Here is a 23,481-nt window from a genome sequence, read left to right on the forward strand (position 1 = left end):
TTGTTCTATTTATTTTTTCGTTTACGACCATGTTTGGAGATCCTGTATAGAGCCCTGTTGTTTACAGTAAGGATAAGCTATTAGCGCAACGCAACACAGCCAGGAGGAGATGTTATAGACCTGTTGTATGTTTGTTGTTAATTTTGTGATTATTTTCTCTTTGGTGTTATGTATATTGTCTATATGCTAATAAGTAACAAACTGTAACCTTGTTAAGTAATTAAGGATAAAACCTTGTTTGTTAATTCTCTTCTTGATACCTCTTTGCTTGAGTGCCTTACTGTAAATTTCCCCAGTTGTGGGACTAATAAAGGATTATATTATTTAAGAAAGGCAGATGGTCGCATCTGTGGAAAGTGCTCTTAAGGAAAACCAACACAGATGGAAACCGGGTAAACTGGACTGTGGGTAGAAACAAAATGTTTAGGTTGCGGGTGGGCGTGGGACAAATGGTGCACATTTTCTGTGGGAGTGGAGAGCAGAACTAAAAATCATGTCCCATGCAGACCCATCCAGACCTCTATTTTGAATAAAAAGTCAGGGAGTAAATGTGTATGTTTGCTCAGTCCCTAATGAAAATGGGGCTGCATGTGCTCCACTTGCTCTATTGCTTAGGTGCCTGTGGATAACTAAAATCCAGGCATGTCAAACTGGGTTCCTTCCAGGCCACATATCTGCAGAGATTTATGTTATCCCTCATCTAACACTCTGAACACAAATGCTTTGGCATGTATGGACTGGAGCTTGACACATGGTATAATCCAATATCAAACAAGAATTAGAGTTAAAAAATGGGGGGTGGGGGGTAATTCCCCTGGGATGCTTCTTCTTCCATGTTACCTTACTTGATCTTTTCCCAAACTTTTACCAATATCGAATTATGTTTGTAAGGAAGAGGCACATTTATTTCCTAATACATGTTTTGAAACCCCTTAACACGTAACTACAGGTTTATTATTTAGTTATCACTATGAATTGTTTGTACAAGCTTCTCAATTCAGTGCATACAAATATTGAACAATATATTCAACAGAAAATAAAGGACTCATTTGGACTGATTATATGACCAGATGTGTAATAAAAATTAAACAAGCAAGCCCTTTAGATTGGGGAGGAAAGCGTCTAAAATATTAGTATACGCCTAGGACATTATTTTAAAATACTGTATTTTTACAATATTGAATCCTGTAATGAACAGAAAATAGAAACATTAACATGTTAACATAAGGCACATTTTCAGGCACTCCTTATTTTTGCTGTTTCCACATTTTTTGTGAATCAATACAACCCTAATTATTTGGCAACTACTATGAAACTAATCTCTAAATTATGTAATTATGTGTGTATCGTGAGGAACTGGCTTTAGCCCTACTCACACTATTTTTTGGTAGCTACTTTAACTACTTGAGTTATTATTTCATTAACACTTTTACTGAGATAGTTTTAGGGTATTCTATCCATCTTCCTTCACCTCTTTCCAAACAAAAACACATTATCAAGACCTATTTTTACTACTGCATTAAGGTGATATCCATAACTTCAATTAATGTTTAATAACAGTAATCAGAACAGTATGTGGTAGCTGGTATGTGGTAATAACAGTGTATAAGGTTATTGAAGGATAACATAAAAAGTGGTTTATTACTCCCTTTAATTTAAATCATCTTCTGCCTCACAAAGTACATACCCTAAATAAAATACATAGTATAAACATACAACAATGACGCACATAGAAATTGTGCACTTTAGCTAAAAGGTAGTTTATCCCATGATGATTATACTGTCCTACAAAATACTGGAACTGGAAAATGTTATTTCTGAATTTTTGGCCAAGGCACTTTGCAACACTTTGCACTGTGCTAACAAAACATCAAATAATTGTTTAAAAAGACCAATGATCCATGTTAGTTCCAAGTTCATTTTATGGTACACTATACCCTCACTGAGCACTTTTTTTAGGTAAACCTAACATGTATCTATGATCACTGTCCATTTTATCAGCTCCACTTATCATACAGGTGCACTTTGTAGTTCTGCAGATACAGACTGTAGTCCATCTGTTTCTCTGCATATTTTGTTAGCCCTCTTTACCCTGGTGGTCAGGATGCTCACAGGACCATGATGGAGATTTTGAATAAATATTCCCTTAATCAGTAATCAAATAGATTTGATATTGTAATCAATAACCGAATAGCTAGTATTGGCTAACAGAGAATATTAATTCTCTCACAAAGGGTAGGCCTTGGTGTGTCTGCATAAAAAATAGAGATCGGAAAGCACCTGGGTTTACGGACAAGCCTGTGTGTACTTACTGACCCAGTGAAGAGAGACAAGTTGATTTTGAAAGGTAAAGCAGACTGGTAAAAACCAGCTAAAACCAGTTTTTAAGAGTGAGCGCAATATGCTATGGCCAAATTGATGGATGAAGATGCACCTATTAGAGAATAAGCTAATATCAAAAGAAGAAGCCTTTTTCCCTCTTTCCATGAACTCAGTGTCTGAAGACTCTTTTCTTTTTGACATCTTTTGAGAACTTAGAATTAGAACAGTTAGAACTTAGACTTAGAGCTGTTATTAGTGAAAGTGTTTAGCCAGTATTAAAAAAATCTTTTTTTTCATAATATTATGTTGGAGGCCTGGGGTTGAAGGGGACTGCCCTTGGTCCTGACAACCACCAGAGATCAGGCATTATTTGGATTGTGGATCATTCTTCTTATTTTAAACACCTCAATGTCACTGCTGGACTAAGAATCATCCACCAACAAAAATATCTAGCCACCAGTGTCCTGTGGGCAGCATCCTGTGACCACTGATGAAGGACAACTGTTACGTCCTAGGACATATTCTATAATGTTATTTGAACTTGTAACTGATCTGGTATTGCCCCTTTTGCTTTTTTCTGTTTGATTGACATCTTTCAGACTGATGTTCCAGTTTTGGGGAGTGGCATAGTGCAGGATGTCATGTATGACTCCTGCTCATCCAACACCTCTTCTGAACACAAGATTATCAACAGGAGCCCTTTGCTGCAGCAACAGCCTCTACTCTTCTGAGAAGGCTTTACACTAGGTGTTGGAACCCTGCTGTGAAGATTTGAATGCATTCAGAGCTGGTCAGGTACTGATGTTGGATGATTAGGTCTCCAACTCAGCTCTTCAACTCTCCAACTCATCACAAAGCTATTTGATGAGGCATCACTCCAGAGAACACAATTAACCTGCTCTACCAGCAAATGATGGGAAGCTTTAAAGCCCTATAGCCAATGCTTGGATTTTAGCATGGTGACCTTAGGCTCATGTGGCTTCTCTGGAGCAAAAGAATGCCTGTGGCTGCAAGGGGTGCTCCTTAACATACAGAACATTTGGTTTCAGCAGTTCAAAAGAAGAAATCAACAGGCTACATAAAGTTATCTTTTAAGACTTCAGCATTTCTCAGTGTTCATTTGAGACCGTACACTGCCACTGGACTCTGGAGCAGTGGAAATGTGTTCTCTGTAGTGATGAATCATGTTTCACTATCTGGCAGCCTGATGGAAGAATCTGGGTTTGGTGAATGTCAGGAGAACAGTACCTACTGGAAGGCGTAGTGCTAAAATTGATTAAAATTTGGTGGTAGAGAGATTATGATTAGGGCTGTCTTTCCAGGTTTGGGTAAGGCCCCTTAGGTCAAGTGAAGGGTAACGTTAATGCTACAGCATGCAAAGGCATTTTAGACAATTATATGCTTCAAATGTTGTGGTAACTGTTTGGGGAAGCTCCTTTCCTGCTCCAACATGACTGTGCCCCAGTACAAAAGTGACAACCATAAAGACATGATTTGACAAGTCTGATGTGGAAGAACTCCAGTGGCCCGCACACAGCCTTGACCTCAACCTCACTGAACACCTTTGGGATGAACTGGAACATCAATTGCAGGCCTTCTCGTCCAACATCAGTGCAACCTCACAAATGCATTTTTGACTAAATGGGCACAAATTCCTAAAGACACACTCTCAAAGTCTTGTGGAAAGCCTTCCTAGAAGAGTGGAGATTATAACGGCAGCAAACAGTGGCCAACTAGCTTATATAGTTGTGATCAGGTATTTGCATACTTTTGGCCAAGCAGTGTATGTTTCTGTATACATGACTATGGAAATCATTTCAGGTCCAAATACTGTGGCAAGACATTGTTCCAGAACTGAGTGTCCTGTGAAGCACAAGGTACTTGCTTCTTTGTGTGGTGATCTAGTTTGTCTCTCTTATTTCTTTCTCTAACTGCTTGCTTTGCCAGGGGCACTGCTTTAGGTTTTGCTTTAGATCCCTTCTTGTGAATTACTTCCTTTTCTTCTTCTTCTTCTCCTTCTTCTGTTTCTTCTTCTGCTTCTTCCTCTTCCTCCTCTTCTTCTCCTTCTTCTTCTTCTTCTCCTTCTTCTTCTCCTTCTTCTTCCACTGATTCTTCAGACTCTTTCTTTTCTTCCTCTCCCTTTTCAGCTTCCTCTATATTTTTCATTTCTTTTATATTCTCTTCATAGTCTGTTTCTTCCTCCTCTTCACATTCCTCTTCTTGTGCTTCTTCAGCATCTTCTTTTTGGATTCTATTACTTTTTACCTCTTCATTTTCTTCCATCCCTTTCTTCTGCTTTTCCTCTTTAATCACTATTTTTTTTACTTTCTTCTCTATTTCTTCCTTTCCTTCTGACTCTGCTTTCTCTGATTTTGGATCCTCTCCATCTATTTCCCTATTCTCTCTTCCATTGTTTTCAGCACTGTGTTCTTCAGCATTTTCTACCATATTCCCTTCTTCTCCACCTGCCATTTCCACATTGTCTCTTTCTTTTTTTGTTTTAAGTTCTCTGCCCCTCTTTGAGTTCTCTGCAATGCTAAACCCCTCTTGTACTCCTTGAATTCTTTGTCTGTCTTCTTTTTCTTCTTCTTCTTCTTCTTCTATCTCCTCCTCCTCTTTGCCCTCATCTCCACCTTCTCCCTCCCCTTCTTCCTCATTCTCTTCTTTCTCACCCTCAACTTCAACATCCTTGCCCTCATCTTCACATCCACCCTCTTTTGCTTCCTTCATTTTTTCTTCACTTTCTTCTTCTCCCTCATCTCCTTCCTCTTCCCCCTCTTCCCCTTGCTCTCCAGTTTCATCTTCCTCTTCTTCACTTCCTTTATCATCCTGAGCTTCCTCTTCTGCTTCTTCCGATTCTACCTCTTCTTCCTCCTGCTCTTCTTTTTGTTCATCTTTCTCCTCCTCTTCACCTTCTGTGTCACTTTGTTCTTCACCGTTAACATCTTCACTTGCCCCCTCTTCATCCCCCTCCTCCTCCTCATTCTTGTTCTCTCCTTCCACTGCCTGTTCGTCTCCACCACTTCCTCCTTCAATCTCTTCCCCCTCTTCTGTCTCTTCTTCATTTTCACTCTCTCCTTCCTCTTCATCTTCACTCTGTTCTTCTTTTTCTTCCTCCTCTCCTGATGCCTCATTCTCAAACTCCTTCTTTCCTTCTTCCTTTTCTTCTTCAGTCCATGACTGTTCACTATCACTCTCTCCTTCTCCCTGCATGGTCTCTTCATCTTTGCTCACCTCCTCATGTTCATCCCCACTCTTTTCTACCTCACTTTCTGTTTCTTCTTGTGCTTCAACTTCATTCTCATTCTCTCCATCTCCACCTTCTTTTCCATCACTCTCTTGTTCCTCTCTGTCCTCCTTCGCACTGTCACTCATCTCACCCTTATCCACCTCAATCTCATTTGCTTCCTCTTTCTCCCACTCACTTTCTCCCTCCTCTTCATTTTCTTCATTTCCTCTCTTTTCTGCTTCAGTTTCTCCTTCTTCACTCTCCTTTCCTTCAACCCCTTCATCTCCACTCACCTCTTTTCTGTTCTTATCTTCACTTTTACTGGTCTCTCTGTCACTACTGTCATTCTCTTCATGTTCTTCAGATCCACTCTCTTCCTCCTCACTTTGTTCTTCATTTTTCTCCTCTCCTTCACTTTCCCTCCCTTCTATACCCTCTGCCACAGTCTCTTCATCTCCACTATGGTCTCCTCCATCTTCCTCCTCTTTAACATCACTATCTCCCTCACAGCTGTCCTCCTCTTTTTCATTTCTCCCTCCCTCACTCCCTTCAGCTACATTCTGGTTTCCCCTTCCTTCTCTTTCTCCATCTTCTTCCTCTGTCCCAACTAAAGAATTGTCAGTTTCTTCCCTAAACTCATTGTTTTTCTTTTCCTTCATATCCCATTCCTCTGACTGGTGTTCTTCCCTATTTGACTTTTCCTCTCCATGTGAAATCTGTTCTGTTTCTCCAGCTTCAGAATAACCTCCTCTTCTGTAGTTTTCTATGTTTGTACTGCTCTTGTCTTCCTCGATTTGATTAATTGCTGGCTGGTCCAGATCTATGCAGTTCTTCTCTTCTTTCTGGTCTGGAAGAATCCTGATTTGCACTGCTGTCCTCTTCCCAAGTACAGCACCACCATTTGTTTCTTGGGGTAATGGGACAGAGGAATATGAAGATGACTCAGGCTTTTTTGCAATGCCACTAATTTGTGAAGTTTCAGAGGAAGCAGATTGGGGTTTATTGTTAATGCCATGTTCTGCTGCTTCAATTAGAAGTGGCACAGAACCAACCACAGCCAGGGATGATAGAACAGATACTACATTATCCAGAGTTGGGCTCTGTTTGGCTTGTGGTTTCCTGTCCATCTCTTGATTCTTTGTTACAAATGCTTGTTCTGAGAGTTTTATTGAGCTTTTATTCACTTTTTTGCCAACCATTTTCTTTTCTTTTAATGGTGACTGACTGTTATCTATCTCATCTAACTGCGTAATTGTTGGAGTGAACCAGTTACTTGATGTTGGCTGGCTTTTAGCTGTGCTTGATGACTTACTGGAAGGCAACTGATTGTTTGCTGTGTTTGGTAATCCAAGGATTGCTAACTGTTCTTTGTCAGGGGTTGACCATAAGCTGGACGTTGACTGTTGTTTGGATTGAGTTGATGTTTTACTGGATAATGAGCTGTTGGTTTTGGACAAAGGCATGCCACTGGTTACTGCCTGGCTTTTTTCTGAGGCTGCTATTTTATTAAATGTTGACATATTGAACTCAATGGGTGAGCTGACAATTTTGACACTGTCATTTGTAATTTTTTTACTTTTGACCTGTCTTGTACACTCTTTTTCGAGGTATACGTGCTCAAGCTGAAACCTTGTGTTGTCACCTTCCAACCATTTGCCCTTTAGTTTTTCTGACATTCTTTTGAACTCCTGTTCTCCAACCTCCTCCCCTCCTATGGCATGTAAAGAAACTGCGGATAAAGGACTACGCATTGCAAAGGGGTTTTGGTGAACTGAACTTTGTTTCTCCTGCCCTCCTTCATCTTGGTGGATGTCCTCATTTTGCTTTCTCTTTTTGCCCTTTATCTTGCCTTTGAATCTTTTAGTACTACTCTGTATCTTTTTTGAATCCAAGAGTTTTTCTGGAATTTTCACAGGTATGGACGTTTCCTGTTTTTGCACATTGGCTTGGGTCAACTTTACCTCTTGAACTCTGAAAGGAGCAGAATCGACCTCTTGAACCTTACTGAGGGAAGATGTTACCCCTCTGTGAACATTTACCACAGTGTCTGATTGATCTTCTTGAAATTTAACACCACTAGACTGTACATTAAGAGATTTGGTCTTTTTAGGGCCTCTCTCTGTAGTACTGGTCTTGGAGTCTTGTGCTATGAGATGCAAAGATTTCATATTTTGAACTTTTGTTGGTGTTCTTATTACTTGATGAACTGTAGCTACAGTAGACTTGACCTCTTTTTGAATTTTGACAGCTGGCTTTTGAACTTTGCCTGGACTTGACTTGAGCTCCTGTTGAACTTTTCCCAAAGAAGTGTCTTGACCATACACTGCCGTGGATATAATAAATGTGTCTTGTTTTTCAGTTTTGATCTTTAGTTTGATGTTAGTTTTGGCTTCTTCAGCGTTTTTCTCCATCATTCTCAAGTGAGATGACTTGCCCGTTGTTTGTTGATTCTTGACTCCTTTTTTTTTACTTTTGATAGCCTCCGTATTTTTTATGCTTGTTTTAGAAGCAGGTTCACAGCATGACCATGGGCTACCAATGGTAGTTTCTGTTACATGAATGTAGGCCTCTGGACATTCTGTTTTGCATTTCTTATGCTTTACACTATCTGGGGATGAACAGTCTCTTTGTGAGTTACAGGACATAGACCCAGTCAGATGTTTAGTGGGCAAGGCCTCACAAAGCGTAATGTCTGGCCTTATGTTTGCTTGTCCTACAGAGATCAATCTTGACATCTTCTCTTTTCTCTGCCTGGGTTTCTGGCAAAACATAAAGAAAGTTTCGTCACCGGCCATTCTCACCAGATTTTATCAGCTTAAGTGATCTTTTTCATGTAATGAACAGCATTAGTGCTGTATATTCATGAAATCTGTACTTTAGATGAAAATTATTCTCTTAATTTTATTATGTTTTTTCCTACACCCTAAACTATTTTGGAGTAATTAGATTTTTGTGTTTAATTATAGAACATGGAACCATTAGAAACACTTGCAAACCATTTGTGCCAATGTTCATGCTCTGCTGAAATTTAAGGGCTATACCTAAAACATTATTGTTCCAGTCAGAGCAAGTGAGTGGTGCGAAGTGAGAGCGGAGTAGGGAGTGGAATGACATGCTCGGAGTGGCTTTTCAGTAAGCATGTCATTATTCTCTCTTCCCCCAAAATCACTCCATATCACTCGATCCTGTGAGCCAAACAGTATTTTTTCAACAATACCTCTGTGTGACATGAGCGATGGGGCAGACTGCTACAGCTTGTACATTACGGCACACACAGTGTCTGTGCTGTGGAACTGTTCGGCAGACCTACATACTGGAAATTCTCATCAATCACAACAAAGTTCTGCAGACATTACAAAGAGTTAGTCTTGTGTCATCCATTTTCCTGAACGGATAATGAAGATGGTTATACAGGGTGATTGTGGCGTGCGCCTGCCCAAACTGTAAATGGTTTAAGTGAGCATAAAGTTTATTATGTAATTTGTGCTCAATATGACCTCGTCCAGCTGTACAGACAACATCAATGTGATAGTCAAATTCATCCCATACTCAATTGAGCATGTCGGGTGTCACTGTACTCACTCATTCAATGCGATTTTGGAGATCATCCAGTGTTGTGGAACCGTTATGACGGATTCATTCTAATTAAAGTGGAGAACGCAAAACACTTTCTGCTCAGGGGTCACCATCTCCTTGCAGACTGAAGGGAGCTGATGACAGTCAGAAACTCTATGACCCCCTCTTTCAATTGGTATGTGATTGGTTCCTAGGTGCCTCACGGTTGTAAAAATATGGCGTTTTGAAATTGGATGAATCTTTTTGAATCACCCTGTAAAAGCATGTGTGTTTGTTTACCCTCAGCAGTTTTCTAGGTCGTGACTGGGCCGTGGCTTCAAGCCTATACCATCTGAAAAAAGTGTTGATTATTGTTTAATAACGGCCATAAATTAAATAATTAATTACATAAAGCATGTAGTGCCCTGTTATTATAAGACATTATAAGAATGGACCATATGGAGCAGACATGGGTTTCTCTGACATGTGAGATGTGAAATGGAAAACCTAGTATGATTACAGAAACACGATGAGCAAGGAGCAGAAATGTCTTCCCTCACATGCTCTGGTTCCAGTTTGGTTTAGGATGCATGAAAAACATTAGCCATAAATAAAAGCTAACATTTTGTGCTTTAGACTCATTAATCTTCTGATCTTTAATGCAAATTTTATAAATATGCAGGAAAAATAACCAATTTAGTTCACTGTCACAGCACTTCATTGTAGATTACACAGAGGCAGTTTTGACTTACCTTGTTGGAAGGACTAAATTCATGAGGACCTCTGAAATCCTGTCTGTGTTCTGTAATCTTGTTCACAGACTTGCCTTAATGATCAGAGAGAGAAATAAATTGTTCTCAACATCTTAAATAATAATAAATAATGTTTTAGCATTTAAATTGAGGTGTGTACCTGAAGATGTGCAAGCAGTACTATTGATGCAACAAGTTCCATTTTGACTGAGTGACTCAGTGGATCCATCTGTGGGGGGGCATCCATAAGAATGTTTTTTGGAGGTTCTTGGTGGTGGTTTGGGAAGAAGGATGTTTTGGGAGATTGGCAGCGAGACGAGTCCTGTTGTTAAAGGAGGAAGATTGCGAAAGCATGCCCCAAATTGCTCTAAGGAACCCTGCACACACACAAATACACAGATACATAAATTATATATTAGTTTCATAAGACAACATAATGCTTCCATACAACACTAAATTCCAACATATGGTTTGCCAAGACTGATGAGTTTCCGACCCGCTGTCTTCGTCTAGAACGTGCTGATAGGCTCCAGCGATGAGAGGCAGGTAGAGAGGCAGGGAAGATAAAAGGCTGTGAAACAGGTTTGGATGTACGTTCAAGGATATCCTCAAGTGTCTGTCCCAACAACATTGAGGTATAACACCTGTCTAGGCATGAGTAGGTGACATCTTCATCTTCCAAACAAACCTCTTCACTTTCTTGGTGCCGTAAGTGTGCAAATACCAGCGTGTGACTGGACCCACATGCAACCTATAATGCATGAATATGTAGTCATAAGTACAAACAAAACAAATACATAAAGAACTTTGGCAAATGTTGACATTTAACATATGCATATACACATGTTAAGTTATGGGCTGGAACTCACAGTCATTACAGTGTAGTCAAGGAAGCGCTGGCACACAGTTGGAGTGAACTGATTGGTGAAGTTTTCATCTCCAAGGGCTAATTTCCCATGACGACCATCTCCAAATGTGTAGAGGAGACCACTATCTAAATTAAAACACAGCAAAGCTTTTTATCTATGTCACCATTATTACTATGTCATATAGTGACAAAGACCTTGGGCTCTTTTTTTGTGCAGGCACAGAAGCATTTTAATGGTAAGTACATTTTTCCCCATTTGCACCTAGTTTATATTGACCAGTCTGTGCTGGCACGTGTGAAGCAGCACAACACAGGGTGTGACATTCAACATCTGCCAGCACAAAACCATTTGGTCCAAAACTGCCTAACAAGACCTACATATATTATAATAACTTGGTCATGGTGAGAAAGTATAAACAGAACACCATATAATGAATAAATAGAATGTTTAACCAAACTAAAATCAGAAGTGCTGAGCAATGTCTAGTAAGTTGTAAAATACTCAATATACATAAATATGACTGCACCTATTGATTAAATTCTGTGTTAAACCACAAAATTATAAAAAACCATTGTGCTGTTCTCGGAATAATCTCTTACTGTTATGCTACTTAACAACTATTGTTACTTGACAACTTGACACTTAATAAATTACAGTACTTTTTCAAAGAATTTATTTATTTTATCTGCTTTTATTTATTTATTTGAGCTATTTTCAGTCTTTTCTGGTTTAATTTAACATAGTGTTATGTAACTACTGGTGTTTTTATACCAGTTTTACTATTTTTTCACTATATTCCCTTCAGTTACTTATATATTCTTTTGGGGGGTTGTAAACCACTTTGATCTATTCTAGTTGTGAAGCTCTATTTAAATCAAATTTTTTTTACTATTATTATGCTATTCATTGTGATTCATTCAATTGTTTAACGAGAGTTCTCTCAAACAGATTTAAAATGAGCACTTCAAGTGTTACTGGCAGGCTGTGTTACATTAGCTATGTTTACTAAACCTTAGTGAAAGAAGCTTTGAATTGGATAATATGTGGCCAGGCATATATTTTAACATATACATTCAACCGAGCACTTTATAATGAACACCTGTAAACCTGCTCATTCATGCAATTATCTAATACACAAAAACTGGGATTGCATAAAGTGCAGTACAGTGCATAAAATCATGCAGATACAGGCCAGAGGCTTCAGATAATATTCATGCCAGTGATCAGAATGGGGGAAAATGTGATGTCAGTGATTTTGTACATGGCATGATTGTTGGTATAATTTGGTGATTTAACTGCTGACCTCCTGGGATTTTCACTTTGCACAACGGTGTCTAGAGTTTACTCAGAATGGTGCAATGAAGAATAAATATCCAGTGAGTGGCAATTCTGTGGAAAGAAATGCCTTGTTGATGAGAGAGGTCAATGGAGAATGGCCAAACTGGTTTGAACACGTCAAACCTTAAGGCGGATAGGCTACAACAGCAGAAGACCACGTTGGGTTCCACTTCTGTCAGCCAAGAACAAAGAGCTGAGGCTACGTGGGCACCAACACTGGACAGCTGAAGACTGGAAAAACGTAGCCTGGTGTCGATTTCTACTGAGGCACCTGCCTTGTGTCAAAGTCCTTGCTGGTGGAGGTGGTGTAATGGTGTGGGGAATCTTTTCTTGGCACACTTTGGGCCCTTTAATACCAATCATTGCTTGAATCCACAGCCTAGTATTTTTGCCAATCAATTTGCATCCATTCATGGCCACAATTTACCCATCTTCTTATGGCTAAAAGTTGCCTCAAACTGGTTACATGAACATGAAAATGGGTTAAGTGTTCTTCAGTGGCCTAAACAATCACTGGATCTGAATCCAATACAACACCTTTGGGATGTGGTAGAACATGAAGAGATGTAGATTATCTCCCATAATCATCAATTCTTTAGCTTTTGTGTCTCTGTGAGGCCTGTGACATATTCCTTGAGAAGGATGCTGTGACATGAAATAAGGACTTGTTTATATCCATCACCCATCTATCTTACAAGACATGGCAGTGGCCTGTGGTACAGGGGTTGGAAATCTGTCTTTGTATATCTGGGTAAAAGATGACCATTTGGGAACCATCAAGGCCTTGGGTCTGACTGAGAGTGACTTTTGCTGATGTTACTAAGATGTGCAGGATAGTCAGTCAACATCTTGACTGAATCTCACCAGTGACAAGTTGAATGTATTGAATGTGTTGAACGGGTGTTTTCATATATGTGGAAATCATGCTGTGGTAAATTATCCATGAACAGGAAACAGGCAGCATGAAAGTGCCCCTGAAAAATCTGCAGGAACTGAAGCAGAATCGCAAAGAAATGTTTCCAACATCTTGTGGAATTTTGAGAGCAAAGAGAAGACCTACCCAGTATGGGTATGTTGTTCATAAAAAAGTGCCCAGTGAGTGTATACAGTGTAAACAGTGCTGTGAAAAAGTCTTTGCCCCATCAGATTTCTTGTTTTTGCTAATTTGTCACATTTACAAGTTATCAGATCATCCCACTAATATTCATATAAGATAAAGACAACACGAGTAAACACAAAATGCTGCTTTCAAATGATCATTCCATTTATAGAAGATAAAGATTTATTCAAAACCTATATCACCCATGTGAAAAAGTAATTGCCCCTAAAAGTAAACCTAATAACCAGTTGTGCCACCTTTGGCAGTAACAACTGCAATCAAATGTTTGTGACAACTTGTGATGAGTCTTTCGCATCGATGTGGAGGAATTTTGCAGATTGTTTTAATTCGGCTACATTGGAGGGTTTTTGAGCATGAACTGCCTGTTTAAGGTCTTGCCGCAGCATTTCAATGGGATTTAAGTCAGAACTTTGACTCGGCCACTCCAAAACCTTAATTTTGTTTCTTTTGAGCCATTCAGAGGTGGGCTTACTGTGTGCTACAGATCGTTGTCCTGCTGCATAACCTAACTGTGCTTGAGCTTTAGGTCACAAACTGACAGGTGGACATTCTCTTTCAGGATTTTCTTATAGACAGCAAAATTAATCAACTATGACAAGTTATCCAGGTCCTGCACTTTGTCCAAGCTAACAACACATTCCACCATTAGAACATCATACCAACAGTCAAACAGGGTGGTGGTAGTGTGATGGTCTGGGGTGAGCTTTACGCCAAATGTAATGGGACCCAAGTCTTCCAAAATGTCCCACCTTTCTCATCAGTCCACAGAATATTATCCCAAAAGTCTTGGGAGCCATCTATGGATCATCTAGCATCATGTGCTGCTTCGCATTGCCAGAAAGGTTCTCTGTGTTAAGTGATGTTTAGATTCAACAGGTCTGGCAGTAATCATACTCAGGTGTGGCCAGTGAAATTGAACCCATTAGTGAATTGAATTTGGTTAACTGGTTGATTTAGTAGCTAAGGGGGCAATTACCTTTTTCACATAAGGGCCAGGTAGGGCAATAAATGAAATCATCATTCAAAAACAGCATTTTGTATTTACTTGTGTTATGTGTTATCTTTGTCTAATATTAAAAGTAGTTTCATGGTCTGAAATATTCTAGTGTGACAAATATGCAAAAAGGGAAGAAATTGGGAAGGAGCAAATACTTTTTCACAGCACTGTACACTGACCACTCACTTCATTACGTACACCTACAATTTATCAGATCTATATATATACACAAGTGCACTTTGTAGATCTACAATTAGTAGAACTGTAGTCCACGTATTTCTCTGCATGCTTTGTTAGCCCCTTTTACCCTGCGTGTGTGTGTGTTTTGTGCTTAATGTACTTTATGTACATGTGAAATGTGGACTATATTTTGAAATGAAACAATGTATTTGAAATGTATCTCACTGACAGGGGCAAGAGGAAGTATGAGAACACTTTGGAATGACCTGGATTTAAAAAAAAGCACAAATTCGTCTTAAAATATAGTCTGGTCTTTAAGACTGGTCCGGTCTCAAGAAGTTAGTGGTATCAGGCATGTCTTCGTCTCAGGGTAAGGTGGACTTGGAAATTGATCTTGAGACCAGCAGAGTGCAGTGATTCCATTTCAGATGACTGGAAACTTCTAATAATAAATAATAGTACTTTTTGGATATATATTATTTTACAAAATATTTTATATATACTCACATCTGGTCTCAATCTTAACTCAGACTTAGGTTAACTACTACAAAGTCTCAGACTTGACTCGGACCTGCCTGTAGTTGAAAGCGTTGCAGAAAAGCCCTGAGAAACATCAAGCTCAAGCTCATTTTAGACTCTTTACTTGTATAGACTGAATATACAATATAGAATTTTTAAATATTTTTCAACAACACCTCACAATTTAAAATATCAAATTAGACTAAAATGTCCATCCTTACTATATGTGTTTTTCAGCACTTGCACTAAGATCACAAAAATAGAGCCCCTTGTTTTTAGTTTCTTAGATAGATTGATAGATAGATTCCCGAAGGAAATTTAGCTGCTAATAGCAGTCACACAACACAAGACAGTTATAATAATAAGGGTGATACAATATAAAAAGAAGAATATATACAGAAAAACCTATCTACAGGCATACATACTAATAAAAATACACAAAAATATGCAATAAGATCTATAACCTGAGATCTTGATAGAGTTTCACCTCCATATATTTCTGAGGAAGAGTCTGTCTGTGTGTGTGTGAAGCTTGCCTGTGATGAGGGCAGTGTGGTTTTCTCCACAGGCAACACAAGTGACCCTCCCTTTTCTGAAGTGGCCAACAGCAGCTGGTAAATCTGCCTGAAAGACAAATGTTCCCAAACCCAACTGCCCAAACTCACCACGACCAAATGAGTACAATTTATTCTCTAGGAGAGAGACAGAGAGAGGGAGAGACAGAGAGTGGGCAACTGAATCACATTATTGTGTCAATGTATGTGTATGTATGTGTATATATTTTAGCCCTCACCTGTTAGGGCTAGAGTATGTGTGCCTCCACAGGCTACCTGTAGCACCCCTTCCAGAGTGCCCACCTGCTGTGGTTGCCTGTGATTGACCAGCTGATCAGCAGAGAGGCCAAGTCTACCGTCTGCTGTCTCGCCAAATGTAAACACATCCCCAGTGTCTGGCACACACAAAAGCATCCCTAATTAATCTTGTTGGATCTTTGTTTAACACTACTTTCAAAGGCAGAATCAGGAATGGTTGATAAGATATTTAGAGGCAATGTTTTTTTAGTAGGAGAAACTTGAAAAGATACTATTTGGTAGTGTGATTTACAATGCATTGCATAACTAATAACAGTAATAGGGGCCTACTCTAGAGGTGAATTTTGTACATAATTCTAATGTACAAATAGTGTGTCAATCATGCAGTATGAGAAACATCATAAGGCGTTAATTTGTGGTTTGAGGGACGTGATGATTTTCAGTTTGCACATTGTCGGGGTATAAGGCTTGGGAATGGTATTCACATTGTGCTGTATTATATGATCGTATTGGCAGGGTTTGTTCTTCGTTTGCATGCTACATATACTCACTTACACTGCATGAGCCTAAAGAAATTGCTGTTTTATTTTGTTTTTACAACCCCATTTCCAAAAATGTTGGGATGCTGTACAAAATGTAAATAAAACAGAATGCAATTATGTGCAAATCATTTAAACCCTATATTTAACGGAAAATAGTACAGGATAACATATCAATTGTTGAAACTGAGTAATGTTATTGTTCTTTGAAAAAGATAAGCCCATTTTGAATTTGATGCCAGCCACGTTTCAAAAAAGTTGGGGTAGGCAACAAAAGACTGGTAAAGTTGTGTAATGCTAAAGAAACACTTGGTGAAACATCTTGCAACTACTTTGGTTAATTGGCAACATGTCAGTTAAGGTCAGTAACATGATTGTGTATAGAAAGAGCATCCCAGAGAGACTAAGTCTTTAAGAGGTAAACAAAGAAAGGGATTCACCACTCTGTAAAAGACTGCACAAGCAAATAGTGCAACAATTGAAGAATAACATTTCTCAACTTAAAACAGCAAAGAACTTGGGAATTTCATCATCTACGCTACATCAGATCATTCAAAGAACATCTGTATTCAAGGGACAAGGCTGAAAACCAATATTGACTGGCTGTGATCTTTGGGCCCTCAGACTGCACTGCATTAAAACAGACAAAATGCTTTAGTGGAAATCAATGCACAGACTCTGGAACACTTCCAAAAACCATCTGTGAACATAGTTTGTCGCTATATCCACAAATGCAAGGTAAAACTCTATCATGTAATATATAAACAAAATCATCCATATATAAACAGAATCCAGAAACACTGCCACATTCTCTGGGCCCCAAGTTCAATTAAGATGGACTAAGGTGAAGTGGAAAAGTGCCCCATGGTCCAATCAATATTTGAAACATAGACAATGTGTCCTCTGGGCTGCAGAGGAGAGAGACCATGCAGTTTGTTATCAACACACAGTTCAAAAGCCAGCATCCATGATGGTATGGGGATGCATTAGTGCATATGGCTTGGAAGACTTGCCATCATTCAGCAATAATGACAGTGAAGTCACCATTACTGCAGAATGATATATACAGGTTTTGGAGCAACATATGCGGCCATCCAGATGACAACTTTTTTAAGGAAGGCCTTGCTTATTTCAGCAAGACAATGCCAAACCACATTCTACACATATTACAACAGGGTGGCTCCATAGTAAGACAATCCGGGTGTTGAACTGGCCTGCCAGCAGTCCAGACCTGTAAACCATTGAAAACATTCAGGGCATTATGAAATGAAACACACAACCCGAGGCGCTAAGTAACGAAGTACAAGTACTTCGTTACTGTACTTAAGTCATTTTTTTTTGGTATCTGTACTTTACTTGAGTATTTCTGTCAATTAATACTTTTTACTTTTGAAGAAAATCTGTATTTTTATTCACTACATTTTCAAAACAGACTTGTTACTTTAGTTTTAATAATCTACTTATTGATTTTATCTCGCTATCATACTTGCTTTATGGCTATGGCCAAGTGTCAGATCAGTTCTGTCATTTCCTCCGCCCATGCCAGCTTTGGTGATACACTTGACTCCCCCACAGCTCAGACTGCAGGACTGGTAACATCTGTGTACCGTGAAGCTGCTGACCACACTATCTCTCTCACCAGTCAGGCAGGGCATAGACAAGTCGCATGAGCGAGCCAGCTGTGGGTAGATGCGCATCTTATTTGGAGACAGTGCCATGATAAACCTTGGGTCTTGGGTTAGCTCGGTCCGTACAGAAGGTGGCATGTGAGCATATGCCCGTCTAGCTAAAGTCTCAATACTGATAGCTGGAGCTCTTAATGGTTCCCCTGCCTGTCTTCGGTGATTACATAGTTTAGACTGAAGAAGCTTGGGCCAAAAACACTGCCCAAAATGTCTCCAGAGTGCCCCGACCAATGCACTATAATAAGATCTCTTGATATGGTCTAGCAATAGCTAATGCATCTTTGGTCAAACAAAGCATTAGCTTCAGGGTTTTCTGTTCATCAAACTACTCACATGACCTGGCCTCCAGTTCAAATACTGCATGGAAAGCCTCCCAGTCTTTTTTGGAGTCTTAATGCTTACTGCCAGACCCAGCTCATGGACACCACCAGATTGTTCACATCTGCACCCGGATTTCTGTCAGATATGAGGGAGCTGAGAATGGTACACCGTGGCGGCTTGCCTCTGATCATGCAGATGCCTCCAAGCCTGGCTCTTCTTTTATCACCACTGTCCTCTCCTGGCACTCACAGGCTGTGACTCTCTTGAAGATGCATACTCAGCGTCATACTCCTCAGTTATCATGTAGAGTGCTAGGTCACTAGCTGCAAGCAGCTTAGTCTAGCAGCTAGAGGCCAAACCATCTGAATACCACCCAGCAGCTAAACTTTTACTTCTGACACCAGTTATAGCACTCACCACTATTAAAGGGGCACTATTTGTACTTTCTAGACACATATACACACCCCTCTGGGGTGGCTTCTAACACACAACCTAAAACTAACATCCCAAAAATATTTTGTAAACATGCTACAATACATAATCACATGAAATTGGACAGCATCTTAACCAACTTCAGAAGAATGTCAAGCAACTTTATAGTGAAGAAACTAGACTTATTGATGATCTGTGTCCACACAAACTGGCAAACAATAGCCACGTTTACATGCAGCTTAATAATCCGTTAACAATGCGACAAATAGCTCAATCGGAATAGAATACCTCCATGTATACACTTCAATCAGAATAGACTAGTCCGATTAAGGCCATTCGGAATCAAATTTCAATCTGATTGAACGAGGTGGGTAATCCTGTAAATTATCTGTTAAATAGAAGAATAATAGACATGTAAACGCCTGTATCCAAATACATTTCCAATCGGAAAGTGTAAGTACGTACTGTGCATGTGCATTCGTGTCATAGCAAAAGCAGAGAACTCATAAACCAGCTCTGGCAAAAGTTTATAATGTTCAGCATGGTGGGAGCAGAAACTGGTCGAAGTTTATGCTTTGAGCTTTAAAAGACGGCGGTGGGACGGGCGTCCCGTTTATTTGTCTCAGAACACAACGTCTTCCTCTCGCCCTTGTTTTATAAGTACATGTGAGGTATATTTTTCTGAGTCTGACATATTTTTAAAGTAATTAAAAACAGAAGCGCGCCAACTGAAAACTCACCTCACTCTGGACTCACGTGAGATTTGCCGTCATGGTAACGTTTACTCTAAGTGGTACTCCATGCATGCGCGTCATTTTCGATCAGATTACTTGCAGTGTGCATGTAAACGAAGATTTTCCATCAGATTGTTGAATAGAGTGTGCATATAAACACCTCAGTCTTAATCTGTAATCGGAATGTATTCAATCGGATTGGCAAAAACCTTTGCATGTAAACATAGCTAATGAGTGTAATAGTGATCTGCACATGTTAAAGTTTCCTGCTTTACCGTTCACAGACTTTTTCCTAGCTAGTGTGTGGCTTAAGTGACAGAACTGCTGTACCGTACAATAACAATCCATATTACATCACACAAATCTTACATTTGTACTGAAAAGGCAATCAGTTTTTAAGGAAAAAAGACAAGTAAATGCTAATAGTCCGGCAGCTCAGCTAATGTTGCTTAGACCAGTCATAGCTTAACTTACTTCATCTCCTACCGTATAGCTGGAAAACAGCATGTTTTGAGAGGTTAAAACTTTTGTTTGTTGATATGTGATGCCTCATATAATTAGAGCTGCATCTGAATAGCTGATTAAACCCTGCTTTCTGGTCTGTTTTGCTTGATTCGGATCTAATCTGTGACCTGGTAGTCATGTAGATCAACATGTAGAGCAACACAGTGAGGCCATTAGCTACAGCCAAAATCAGGGAAAGCAGGTAGAAAAGTTTTAGTTTTAGTTATTTTGTTAACTATTATTAAACAGCCTGAACTGACGTACCCTGCCACAATAGTGAGATAAAACACTGTGTTATAACATCACATTTCCAAGCCTTAGAAGTTTCTATTATTTATTAGCTACACTAGTCTCATAGCTCCAGTGCAAAACTAAAAAAAAACTGTCAGACACCACAACATGTCTTGGATAACTGACTGCATTCAGGCTAAAAAATTGAGCAAATTTGAGTTTTTCTTCAAGCTATGCCTTTAAGAGGTGTTGGCTGTGGTCTATTGGTTGAGTCAAATACTTGTTGTGAAGGGGATCTTACCAGTGCATAGAGCTGAATGACTGGATCCGCATGAGACACCTATAATGGGACGGCCCACTTTCAGCTCTTGTGGCAACAACGCATGTTTCTCTGACCCCAAACCAAGCTGACCAACAGAATTATCGCCCCACAGAAAAAGCCTTCCATCCACTGCAAGAAATACACATACAAAAGGTATCAGATTATATCTGCTGGATATTACTACATCTTACACATACACACAGTGTTACCTGTCAGTGCAGCTGAAGTGTTGCATCCAGCAGACAGCAGTTTAATTGGAACACGATCACAGAATGGGTGGAGCTGCTCAAATGAGGTTCTGTCATCACAGTGGCCTAAACCAAGTTGTCCCTTGCTGTTTCTTCCAGTTGCAAATATCTCACCCTGTGCTGTGAACACCCACATGCAAACATAATGCCTCATATACAGCTAGTCATCAGCTAGCTCTTCTCTTTATTAGTGCTCTTGGCTGTGTAGTTCCATATTGGGGTACTTACAAGTGCTTACAATAGTATGATTGGTCCCACAGGCAGCAAACTGAACTCTCTCACCTTTCAAGGCTGTAATCAAATTAAATAACATTTCTATTGAGTTCTGCTCACAGTATAAATAGTACATCCTCATAAGTTTTTTGTTTGTTTGTGTGTTTGTTTGTTAGGTAGGTATGTGTCTAACCTCTCACATAGACTGGTTTGGTTATAGGGCTTTTTGTTTCCAGACCAAGTTGGCCCCTGTTGTTACTGCCGAACACAAACAGACGACCGTGCTCTAGAGGGAGAGAGAGAGAGACAGAGAGAGAGGGAGAGAGACAGAGAGAGTCTTCAAATCACTTGAAAATGCAACGCGCATTGTGGTCACATTATTAATAGATTATATAGCTGTTATAACCTGTCACGAAGGCTGAGTGTGAATGTCCACACGAAATGTGTACAGGTTTGTCGTTCTTCAGCCAAAATTTACTGGGCACGTTGTCAGCAATCTCATTTTTCCCAAAGGCAAATACAGCTCCAGAATCTGTAGTTAGCAGTTATAAGGTCAGGAAAATATGCACAATGAAGGCACAAAAACATACAGAGTTGCACAACGCAAAGGTTTCTCATTCACACAAACAAACATGGCAAACAGCAAACTCTTACGCGCTTATGTCACCAATCTAATACTACCGTCCTAAAATAGCTCAAAGCTCAGGGACACGATTAACGGAGGGAGAGAACGCCCTCTCAGTCTTAGACATTCGCGGTTTTTCACTGTTGTAAACACACGCGATCTAAGAGGCTAACTAATTTCATTTGCCAAATGAATATTTTAACCATTTTCGCGCATTTAACTGGCAAATTGTGAATGCCTGCAATGCACAGAGATTAACCATCCACTTCTCACCAGGTGTTTCGATCTCTGTTTCTCTGGTCATCTCTCCCTACACCCCTCAGTTACTGTGATATGCCTGAACTGTCGTCACTACATCTAGATGATGAGCTCCACCTGGGCTGTCGCTGCTACATCCAGAGACGACCATCTTCAAGTACACAGCAGATCAAACCGCTCAGCTGCAGGAGAACCGGAAGTGCACTGCGCTGTGGCAACCGGATTAAAATTGAAGCCAAAAATACTAAAGATTACTCGCCAAAGGTAGACTACTAAAGATTACCAAAAATATTAAAGATGTATAAGATTTTAGACATTACTAACAAAAGATACAAAGGAATACTAGTCAAAGTTACAAAAGATTATCAGTCAAACCAAAAAAGCAAAAATGCCAAAGAATACCAGTTAACGATATTAAAAATTACTAGCTGAAGATTACCCACCTATAATTTTACTAGAGAAAGATTTAAACACTTCCTGGATAAAGATATTAAAGATCACTAGAATATACATTACTGGGGAAAAATATCACCCAAAGAACAGGGATGGATCATCTTATGTGGCCCACTGGCACAAGCGTCTTTGGAGGTTGGCAAAAAAAATTATTAATTTGCAACAGGTTGTTACCTTCCCCTGTGATGGACTGGCGACCTGTCCAGGGTGTTTCCTGCCTTCCACCTGATGACCACTGGGATAGGCTCCAGCTCCCCCCACAACCCAGAAGGATAAGCGGCTTTGAAAATATGTGTGTGTGTTACCTTCCCCATCGTTGTATTTCTGCACATTTTGGGTGTTAAGAGACTAATTACTATTTAAAAAATCATAATGATACAACATTGGATGGTAACACTTTACCGAAGCTAAACACCTACATAAGCCTTGTCATGACATAAACATATATACAGGGTTGGGATAGCTACTAAAAAAGAGTAGCTAGCTACTTTGTAGCTACTTTCCCAAAATTTGTAGCTAGCTACAATTTAGCTACTTTTCCAGAAAAAGTAGAGGCTATGTTTTATCTGCTTTCAAAGCGTGATTGTCAGGATGTTTGTGAATCTCCACCTGACACACCAAACAAGCCTAACCGATAGTGTGAACAAGATACTGCAGTTACTCATGTGCCAGAAAGAAACATGCAATTGAAAAGCTGCAAATGTACAAAAAAATCACCATAAAGTAGGTTTAAGTGTAGCCAACAATGAAACTAACACAACCAAAGGCATGATATCCAACAAAAAATTAGACTAAGTAAAGGCAAAGTCATCATTCCAGGTTTTTCCTAACAAAAATAACTGTATACAAACCGAACAATTTGGTGTACAATGCAGACAACCTCACCTAGTTCGTAGCTAATGAAACAGCAAAGAGGAAGATTTAAGATGTACATTGATAATTTGTTGATGAACAGATTTATTTGCATTTATAATCACTCCAGCTGGTTTCCTGATATGTTTATTCTGCAACGAGAAACGCTCAAACACTAAGTTATGAAGTTAGCTTCTCTTTTGCCAGCTTCTCGTTCAAATTTTCCCCTTTCAACCTTAAATGGTGCAGCAGAACATTCTGGCACCTCAGACACAGTTAAGGTGGAACGGGACAATTCGAACAAGAAGCTGGAAAATGAGAAGCTGACTTCAGCCTTGTAAAAAGACAAACGTTGAGAGACATTTTACAAG

The 23,481-nt window shown here is 39.5% G+C and overlaps 1 protein-coding gene across 1 annotated transcript; it reads right to left on the reverse strand.

The window, feature by feature from the left end:
* Nucleotides 1–1,087: 1,087 nt before the first annotated feature.
* rpgra (retinitis pigmentosa GTPase regulator a) lies at nucleotides 1,088–21,994 on the reverse strand. Its single transcript, XM_036569049.1, has 13 exons — nucleotides 21,821–21,994; nucleotides 21,329–21,454; nucleotides 21,116–21,208; nucleotides 20,938–21,000; nucleotides 20,671–20,829; nucleotides 20,441–20,590; nucleotides 15,675–15,830; nucleotides 15,418–15,573; nucleotides 10,728–10,852; nucleotides 10,355–10,609; nucleotides 10,019–10,235; nucleotides 9,859–9,932; nucleotides 1,088–8,310 (listed from the first exon to the last, which is right to left on the reverse strand). The coding sequence occupies exons 1-13, from the start codon at nucleotides 21,849–21,851 to the stop codon at nucleotides 4,135–4,137; spliced, it is 5,781 nt and encodes a 1,926-aa protein (XP_036424942.1). The 5' UTR covers nucleotides 21,852–21,994; the 3' UTR covers nucleotides 1,088–4,134.
* Between the last annotated feature and the right edge of the window lie 1,487 nt (nucleotides 21,995–23,481).

This window comes from Colossoma macropomum, unplaced genomic scaffold, assembly GCF_904425465.1.
Source record: "Colossoma macropomum unplaced genomic scaffold, Colossoma_macropomum, whole genome shotgun sequence".
NCBI classification, from domain to species: Eukaryota; Metazoa; Chordata; class Actinopteri; order Characiformes; family Serrasalmidae; genus Colossoma; species Colossoma macropomum.

What these genes read in the sequence shown, in the direction of transcription:
- rpgra (XM_036569049.1), bottom strand. Translation starts at nt 21,851, where the DNA reads ATGACCAGAGAAACAGAGATCGAAACACCTG. An exon ending in ACACTCAGCCTTCGTGACAG is followed by an intron (nt 21,209 to 21,328) that starts GTTATAACAGCT and finishes CTCTCCCTCTAG; the next exon opens with AGCACGGTCGTCTGTTTGTG. An exon ending in GTTCTAGACGAAGACAGCGG is followed by an intron (nt 10,236 to 10,354) that starts GTCGGAAACTCA and finishes GTGTGTGTGCAG; the next exon opens with GGTTCCTTAGAGCAATTTGG.